The sequence below is a fragment of the Triticum aestivum genome, chromosome 5B (assembly GCF_018294505.1).
Source record: "Triticum aestivum cultivar Chinese Spring chromosome 5B, IWGSC CS RefSeq v2.1, whole genome shotgun sequence".
Lineage (NCBI taxonomy): Eukaryota > Viridiplantae > Streptophyta > Magnoliopsida > Poales > Poaceae > Triticum > Triticum aestivum.
Window position 1 is genome coordinate 629,358,818 of NC_057807.1, and position 9,611 is coordinate 629,368,428.

A 9,611-nucleotide genomic window follows, 5' to 3' on the forward strand; every position below is an offset into this window, starting at 1 on the left:
AAAGAGGCTACAAAAGAGTTTAGAAAGGAAATTTGCTTTTCCCCAACTCTATGAGTTAAAAGGGAGAGGTCTACTTTTAATCTTGAGATCCAGGATGCTTTAGTAGGTGTTATTCCTCTCAAGAGCTTATTGTTTCTTTCTTTCCAGATGCTCCAAGATGCTTGTAAGAAGATTGCCATGAACAGTGGCTTGTTCCGGGACATTTTTGCTAGGTTGATCCAATCTAATCTTGTGCCTTGTGTATTCCAGCAAATGCCAAGGTCTGACCAATAGTTTTTGCTAAAGGAGCATTCAAAGAAGAGGTGCTCCACAGTTTCTTCCAAATTGGACTTGCAAAGGAGGCAGGTATAATCGTTACCAATGTTGTAGTGCCTTCGCTTCAACATGTTTCTGGAATTAAGCCTGACAGACAGTAAGAGCCAGTCGAACACCTTGATTTTCATGGTTGCTTTAGATTTCCATAGCCAGTTATAAGCCTGATGGGCCCGAACATCCTCGAAGTAAAAGTTGTAATACTTGTTGGCCGAGTACATCTCAGTCCCCCATGTGAGGATCCACTTGTCAGCAGCATATTGGCTGTCCTGCAGTTGAATGTCTAGGACCAGCCGTTGAAGATCTCTTGTCTCTGCATGCGCCTGCACCGAGAGCGGAAGGTGAAAGGTTTCTCCTAGTCTCGTGGTCCCCAAGAAATCTTTGACTGAGAGATCCTCCTGAATAGCGAACAAGAAGGCCCGCGAGTGTGTTTCTGATAAAATATCAGCAAGCCATAAATCTTTCCAGAAAAGAATATCCTTGCCCGTGTGCACTTGAGCTTTAGCAATCCCTCGATAGATCGGCATGAGTTTTGTTACATCTCGCCACCAGAAGGAGCCGCAAGAGTCAGATGCGTGAGGGATCTTGTTACTGTAGTATGTGTTCCATATTAGCTCAACCCAAGGCAGGTCCCATCGATTGTAGAATTTATGGAGGTATTTAAGTAAGGGCCATTTACATTTGTGCCCCTAACTCGAACCCACTACTCAGATTAGTCCCTAATTTCGAAGCATGCTCAAATTTGCCCCTCCACTGTTAGTTCACTGTGTAAAAATGCCCTTCTATGTCGTTATCATCCGGTCAAAGGGCTTTGACCATCTAAGGGGCGTTTATTGGACATTTTGCCCCTGCCTCCATGTGTCACTTACATGTGGGACCCACTCAGAAAAAAAATAAAAAGGAAAAAATGTTTCTCTCACCCCCTCTGTCCCTTTCACTTACATTTGGGCCCCTCATGGCCTCTCTCTCACCTCCCACCTCTCTCCCTCTACCTCACAGCCTCTCTCTCTCTCTCTCAACTCCGGCGACCGCAAGCTGCTCAGATACCGTGCGCTGCAGCCGCCAGCTCCCCGAGCACCGCAGCCCTCCCTCCATCCATCCATCCCTCTTCCTCCCTCCCCCACGACCTCTCCCTCTCTCACCTCTAAAGAGCGCCACCGTCGCCGTTGCCTTCGTCTCCGCGCGGCCAACGGCAACCCCAAGCGCCTCCACCTTGCTAGGAAGCTCTTACGAGATGCCCTCATCCTAAAAGCCAACTAATTTGATGAGAGATGACTAGTGTCGAGTGCCACAGCACATCTTCCCCACCTTCGACCTCGGACCGCCGATTTTGATTCGATGTCGTTGAAGCACGTCGAACGATTCCTTCCGCCAGAGGCTAGCTCGAGATAAAGGAGCATGTCCATGAGCACCGCAGGCCAGCTCTCTTCTAGCCCACGCAATGAATCGGGCAGGGGACACCCGTAGACGACGCCCCGGACCCCGTCCTCTGCCACGGTCGTCGTCGTTGACCTCCAAGATTCGACCGCCCCAAGCCACCGTAGACCTCCCTGACATCCGTTCCGCCATTGCTGTAAGGTCGCGCCCCTAACGCCCTCTTCCCCCTCTTGATTCTGCACCCGTAGCTCCTAGCATGAAGCCGCCCGCCATGACCGACCTCGGGTGGTCGCATGCGCGCGTTACCACCTATCTCTGCGGCGCCCAACTCGCTTGGTGTGCGTCACGCAGATACACTGCGCCCCTCGGGCCCTCCTCTCGCGGTCGTCCGGCCACCAACGGTGAGCTGCCGGCAAGTGAGCCGCTCACGGCCAGGCATGTCTCGTCGTGGACCAATTTTGACCTTGACGGTGGGTCCCGTGGCCCACATGCCAGGGAAGGGACAGGGCTTGTGTGTGAAAAAAATATTTTGTTTTTATTTCGGTGGGTCCACCGGTAAGTGAGAGAAAGGGTGAGAGAGACATTTTTTAACTTTGGGGTAGGTCCCATGTGTAAGTGAGAGAGATATTTCTTTTTTTACTCTAGGTGGGTCCCACGTGTAAGTGACATGTGCATGGAAGGGCAAATATGTCCAATAAACGACCAGTAGACGGTCAAAGCCCTTTGACCGGACGGTAACGGCATAGAAGGGCATTTTTATAAGGGGAACTAACGGCAGAGGGGCAAATTTGAGCACGCTTCGAAATTAGGGGCAAATCTGAGTAGTGGATTCGAGTTAGGGGCACAAATGCAAATGGCCCATGATAAAATTATTAGTATATGAGATGTATGATATAAAAATTATATCGTTAGAAACCTCTTTCACATATGATTTCGATGGTATGCTTTGTGTTACATGCATGTCATATATCATTGTGCTAACCCGTGGTCAAAGATAACCTTGAAAAATGTATTAGGCCCTATATAAGTGGAAGGAGGGAGTAGCTCAAGTGTTCTTAGTGATCACGTTTTCCGGATCTTTGGATATCGTTAAGTGTAACGATATTCCTAAAACAACATTGAGATTATGACGTTGGAAGAACGATCATATTGAATCGACCTAAACTTGTTTGTTATGAATTGAGATAATATCGTCTATAATCAATTGTAATAATATGGAGAGTTAACGTGTGATTTTGCTCCTTAGACCATGAGAGTATCGTGGTCGCTTCTTACCGTATGGTGGGTTTTGGGGTTGCTCAAACGTCAGCTATAACACGGTAATCATAACGACAACTTACAGGTTAATCTGAAAAGTTTGACAGGTGCTTGGATAGCTCGAGAATGGGATTTGCTCCTCCAACGATGGAGAGACATTCTTAGGGCCCTCTTGGTGTGATGGCATCGATCGTCGTCTAGCCAAACATAGGTGACTTCGTCACGGGATGCCGAAACACAATAACGAGAAAGAAGAACAAAACCGGTAATGAGGATTTCAGTATAGTGAGCATTGTGATGACTCAAGAGGATATCGATGCATCCCGGGTTTTGTGAAGTATCGTGAAGCAAAGGGAACATCACATGATAACCATAGGTTCACTCGAATATCATTTGTGTGATCATAGGGATCGATATGGACGTCCATATCCCGATGTCGGTCATTGAACGAACGGTTTCATTCATGTCTATGGATTACCGAACCTACAGGGTCACAAGCTTAAGGAAATCACGATATGTTCAGTGTTAGTAGGATGGGAGTGATGAGAATATATTTGTGAAATTGTTTCATTTATATTCGGAATATATTCGTGGAGGCGTATCCCGGGTCGATTCCTACGGCCAACCTTGCCGGTGCGTGCAAGTTGTTCCATGAAATGCCACTGCCGACGCTGACGGTCGACGACCCTGACTACGCCGCTTTCATGGAGAGCGTCATCTTCGGGGGCCGTGGTGAGGCCTTCAACTTCGACGGTCAAGGCCATGCTTTCGATCCCGACACGACCCAAAGCCAGGACGGTCGCGGCCAGTATGGTGATGACCTATTCGGTGGCCATGATGAAGATGAGATCGACGACCATGGCAACTCATGGCATGAAGATGATGACATGTATTGTGAAGATGAGGAAGAAGAGATCGACATTGCGGAGGAGCCATTGGTGTTTATCGATGAGCTCACCCAAAGGGTCAAGGCACAAAGGAGGCAAAGCATTCGCACGGGATTATACACCCAAGAGGAGGACACTTTGATTTGCGAGAGTTGGATGGAGATAGGCCAAGATCCCACAAAAGGTGCCCAGCAAAAAGGATGTCTTTTGGACGAAAGTTCACAAAACTTTTCATGAGAGAAGGAAGTTTGCCCCATACCAATTTGTGAGCACCCGCGGCATCAACTCAATCCAAAAGAGATGGGGGTTCATTCAACAAGAGCGCAACACGTATTGTCCCGCGCTTGAGAGCGTCCAAACCCGTCCCGTGAGTGGCCTAGACGTTGGTGACTTGATATGAACCAGAGAGGAAGGCTTGGTTCGTGAACGGGCAGAAAGAGATGTTCGCCCAAGACGGCCTGAACTAGGTGAGACCTCGGTCGTGGACTATGGTCGTTCATTTTGAAGGCTGGCTAGTGTGCCGGCAGCTGGCTTTGTTGTCGTCGCTAAAAACTTGTTCATTGTGAAGGCAATCTAGTGTGACGGCCACTGGCTTTGTTGCCGGCGTAAAAAACTTGTTCATTTTGAAGTTTGGCTAGTGTATCAGTCACTAGCTTTGTTGGCGGCGTTAAACTAGGGAATGGCCATTTTATAGGCCGCTGGCATTGTTGCCGACCGGCATGAACCACAACCGCTGGCGTGACTATGGCCGCTAGCATTATCTACATCTTTGTTGCTTTGAAAAAATTGCATGCAGCCGAACAAGATGTGACCGGCCACATTCAGAAATCCAGGCAGACACCATCCATTGCCATTCCCAAACGGACAAAATCCAAACAAAACAGACATCCCCATCCCTAAACGGACAAAATCCAAACAAAACAGACATCCTTTTGGTGCCATCCGCGAAAGGACAAAATCCAAACAAAACATACATCCTTTTGGGCTTGTGCGTCTAAAGAGAAAGATCAAAGTATTGTCCTGGGTCTGGGGAGACAAACACTGAGGCTGTTGCCTGCAAAACCCGCTTGATTTATTATGCGAGAAAGAATAAAAAGAGAAGGCTTTCAATCTCAAACTTTTGAGATACGGGGTCTTAAACATATGATTACAGGATCCAGAACATGTATCGTTTACTCTTACTGACAGTAGGTATTTAATACTCCCTCCGTCCCAAAATAAGTATCTCAACTTTAGTATAAAGTTGTACTCCCTCCGTCCCATAATATAGGAACGTTATTGACACTGTACAACTTTATACTAAAGTTGAGATTGTCAATAACGTTCCTATATTATGGGACGGAGGGAGTACTAAACTTGAGACACTTATTTTGGGATAGAGGTAGTACACATCCTCATCCCATCATCCTCATCCCATGACATTCCCATGACATTCAGGACAAATACCATCTTTTGTGTGACCAACCAGAAGAAGGTTCCAAGCCGGGTCATCAGTTTTCAGGTCTTGGAATTCACATTGCAAACTTAAGCTTTCTCCAGTTATGGGCATAATCTCCTCTGAAGAGCTAGCTGCGAACTTGAGCTTGTTGTCCCGGGGTATCACTGCAACCAATAAAATAAAACAAAAACAACTTAGATATGTACACCATCTGAACATCTCACTATGTTGTTTGCGACAAGTATTGACACATAAGATGAACAGCAAAACCACATGCAATGGTTTTGCTGTGCAAAAAAAGAAGACAAACAAGAGGTACAAACAGCATTGGATTGGGGTACCCTGATCAAGAGAATTCTTTCACCCTAAATATCAATGTAAACATAGGGGGCTGGCCGTAATCTGCTGCAGACCAGCGGCATGGGGCTGTGTGCTCAGGTGGCACAGGACTAGAGGCAGCGAGAGGGCGGCCGACTGAAGAAACATGAGAGTCCTGACAACAGTCCAGGTGAAATGATGTCGGATGAGGCATGTGAGGATTAAGAAAACAGTTGGAGGGGTTGTCACCAGAATCAAGAGGAAGACAGACACATGAGGGCGCCAACGGGGCTAATACTACAGGAATTTTACCTAATGAAAATTCACGTGCAGGGAGAATGGCTTTTCACTGGCCCAATACTGAGTTACATGATATAAAATACAAGCACTATCTAGAACAAAAGTATTCTAACAGAAAAAGGCAAAGATGTGACCTGATTGACCCAAACTAACCCAACGAAACACATTCTAAATCTTTTACCAACAGAAAAGTATGTGTTAAAGGTCTGTACATATAATCTAAAAGGTACAAGACATTTGCACTGATATAAAATTAGAGGACCAAGTTTTATGCTTTAGAAGAGCAATCACAATAGTGTGGTTTCTAGAGTTTTGCTTCAGAATAGCACACCAAACTAGTAGCAAAAGAAGGCTGCGTTCTGAATCAAGAACTACCACGTGTATAGATAGTGAACAGTCTCGTGAAAAGCAAAAGATCCAACAAGGAAAAAATGGTAGACTCTGGAGGACAACTTGACGGCAGAAGGAGCAAGGTATTATTATTTATAATATAGTACTCCCTCCGTTCCTAAATATAAGTCTTTGAAGAGATTCCACTATGGACCACCTACGGAACAAAATGAGTGAATCTACACTTAAAATGCATCTATATACATCCGTATGTAGTCCATGGTGGAATCTCTACAAAGACTTATATTTAGGAACGGAGGGAGTATAAAGTTTAGTGCACCTACACAACTGGAGCAGCTAAAACTCAAAACACTTGAACAGCCTAAGAGAAGATTGATGACAGCAAATATATTAAAGGCCTCAATTAATTAATATTGCTATACCAAAGCAGCACAACGCAACCTCAAAAGGCAGCAAAAATAGAAATTTTGGGACAAGAGAAAAGCAATAGATAGAAAATAACACAGGGCAAACAGCCCTGATAAATAGAGCGGTATGTGTCCAGAAGTCCTTGTGCTGAGAATCGCTAATGAAGGGGGGAACACTCCAAAGAGACCCACAGAGAGAGCAGACAGCGCAAACTACTCCCTCCGTCCCAAAAAGCATGTCTTACATTTGTCTAGATACGGATGTATCTAGACACGTTTTAGTGTTAGATACATCTGTATCTCGACAAATCGAAGAAAAGCTTTTCGGGACGGAGGTAATAGATATTAAGCATGCAGAAGTCTCACAGTTCAATTAGCCTCACAACCAGGCAGGATATGTATTGCATCATATTTAAGATAAATAGGCAAAGACACCAGTGTTACACTACCATATCCAACAGAAAGCTAAGCAAACACAACCATGTTGTATCGATACGTAATTACAAGGGACAACATTTGAATATTAAGAGAGCTTACCTGTTGGCCTTACAAGGTATTTGGAGAAGACAGTTGGAAGTAGGGGCACATTAGAAAAGAAGATTTGGTGAGCTTCCATGGGTTTTTTCTCATTCACGCACGCAACATTGTAGGGCTGCTGATTGATATATTTAGTAGATGGCTGCAGATCTTCCTGGTTCATGTCAACCATGATCATCCACGGCTGTCGAGAAAGTTCATCTTTCCTCAACAGGCAGCATAGGGCGTCCGGATTGTTCGCACAGACGACTGGGAACTGGGGAAGACAGCGAGGTATGTCCAGAGCATGGAAACCATCTTGCGCCCAGAGAAGATCCAGGTTGATCCCCCAATGAATCTTCCACTTGAACTTGCTACCATCCCCGATATCCAAAGTCCATACTGTGATCTTTTGGAGAGGCTGCTGCTGCCCTTGGATTCTCTCAAGAGGCGGACGCCAGCCATCAATGCGGACAAAGTGCATCATGCCTTGGCTGACGGACACACGTCGGAATCTCTTCGCTAAGCACTTTGCCATCTGTGCCTTCTTAGCGTTCTCTTTTCCTCCAAGGAAAGGCATGATCTGTAGCTTCTCAGAGTACCCATCTCCTCCAGGGAAAGGCACGAAGTGGAGCACCGGGGACTCTAAATTGGAGAAGTCGCATAGCAGGACACCGCTCAAGTAGTCGACACAGCAGAGGAACCTGTGGCCGAAAGCAAGCACCTCCGCAGTTGACCAGAGGATGGGGAACTGGGTATTGCTCTCGTCTTGCGGCTGGGGGGCAGGCATCTCGGGGAAGCGTTTCCACTCTTTGGTCTTGGAGTTGAAGACGTAGAGCTCGACAAACATGGAATAATTGTCAGGGCCATTCTCTTTATGGTAGACCTTGAGGTCGGAAACGATGTAGCTGTTGTCCGGGAGGCGCAGGATGCCTGTGTCGAATTTTGACATCAGAAACGGGCTTACCATGGGCTCAGTGTACAGAGGGAGCTGATCCACCGAGGGGGTACGACCAGCTGTGTAGACGAACAGATCTGACGGCAAGTCGTGGGGCTGTCTTGGGATGTTGATTTCGAAGAGGACGAGGTCCTCGTCAGTTGCCCGGACGTAGGGATACGCGGGCAGGCGGGAGGGGGCCACGGGTTCGACTGAGCCTTCCCGCGGCCACTCGAGATCGAGGTAAGAGACCTCTGGAGGATCCGAGAGGGCGAAGGACAAGAAGCAGCGGTGGCCGGCGGCCGTGACGACTTCAACGGCGGTCTTCTTCTTATTGGCCGCCTCACGTGCAGCGTCTAGGTCGGCATGGCTGTGGGTGCGGCCGAAGCGATCCAGCATCACCCAATCGGGGAAGACGACGGTCTTCTCCTCTGGCTCTGGCGCGACTTCGGTGGCCATGGCGGCCTCCTCCTTCGACTCTCGCGCGACTATGGTGGCTACGAACATCTCCTCCTCCAGCCCGGGCATGGCGATCGGATCTGGAATTTAGCAGCCGCCGCCTCCACAACCCTAACCCTAGGTTGTTCTTCTTTTGGCGGCGCGGGGGGGTGGGGGGAGGGGAAGGCGCTGATGGGCGGGGAAATAGGGCAGCGTCTCGCCTTTTAGCGCGAGCCGTGAGGTAATGGGCCAGCCCAACGCGGGACGCCCTGAATGGGCCGCCTCACTCACTGCTGTTTGGTTCCGCACACGTACGAGAGCAACTAGTTAACGAGCGCTCTCCTTCGGGAGCCTCGCAACGATCAGGGCCACTTGCCGCGCTCTTAGTCATTCGCCACGTGTCACGCTCTGGACGCTCCCTCTGGATTTTGTTTTTTCTTTTTTGCACGCATTTTCGGCTTTTTAAACGGTTTTTTTCTTGGATTTTTTTGACGTTTTGGTTTTGCCCCAGTCTTCCTTAGCTTTTCGATATAAAAAATCGAAAAAAATTATTTTTGCGTGAAAAATATGTGTTTTTTTCCTTTCGCGAAAGTCACGGTTTTTCTTTCGCGAGAGGCACGGGTGTGCTTTAGCGAGAGTCACGGCCGTGCCTTTCGGAAACGAAAAAAAAACGCGTTTTCTATTTTTTTCTTTCGCGAGAGTCACGGTTTTGCTTCCGCGAGAGGCACGGTTGTGCTTTCGCGAGAGTCACGGCCGTGCCTCTCGTAAAGGGAAAAACAAAACGTGTTTTCTGTTTTTTTTCTTTCGCGAGAGTCACGGTTTTGCTTCCGCGAGAGGCACGGTTGTGCTTTTGCGAGAGTCACGGCCGTGCCTCTCGAAAAGGGAAAAAATACGTGTTTTCTGTTTTTTTTTCTTTCGCGAGAGTCACGGTTTTGCTTTCGCGAGAGGCACGGTTGTGCTTTCGCGAGAGTCACGACCGTGCCTCTTGGAAACGGAAAAAAAACATGTTTTCTGTTTTTTTTCCTTCCGCGAGAGTCGCGGTTTTGCTTTCACGAGAGGCATGGTTGTGATTT

General features: G+C 47.6%; 1 protein-coding gene across 1 annotated transcript; it reads right to left on the reverse strand.

The window, feature by feature from the left end:
* Nucleotides 1-4,937: 4,937 nt before the first annotated feature.
* On the reverse strand, nt 4,938-8,726 carry LOC123113767 (uncharacterized). The gene is made up of 2 exons (XM_044535077.1): nt 7,185-8,726; nt 4,938-5,435 (listed from the first exon to the last, which is right to left on the reverse strand). Exons 1-2 carry the CDS (start codon nt 8,626-8,628, stop codon nt 5,242-5,244), a joined length of 1,638 nt encoding a protein of 545 aa, XP_044391012.1. The 5' UTR covers nt 8,629-8,726; the 3' UTR covers nt 4,938-5,241.
* Between the last annotated feature and the right edge of the window lie 885 nt (nt 8,727-9,611).

What these genes read in the sequence shown, in the direction of transcription:
- LOC123113767 (XM_044535077.1), bottom strand. Translation starts at nt 8,628, where the DNA reads ATGCCCGGGCTGGAGGAGGAGATGTTCGTAGCCACCATAGTCGCGCGA. An exon ending in ATACCTTGTAAGGCCAACAG is followed by an intron (nt 5,436 to 7,184) that starts GTAAGCTCTCTT and finishes TATTGGTTGCAG; the next exon opens with TGATACCCCGGGACAACAAG.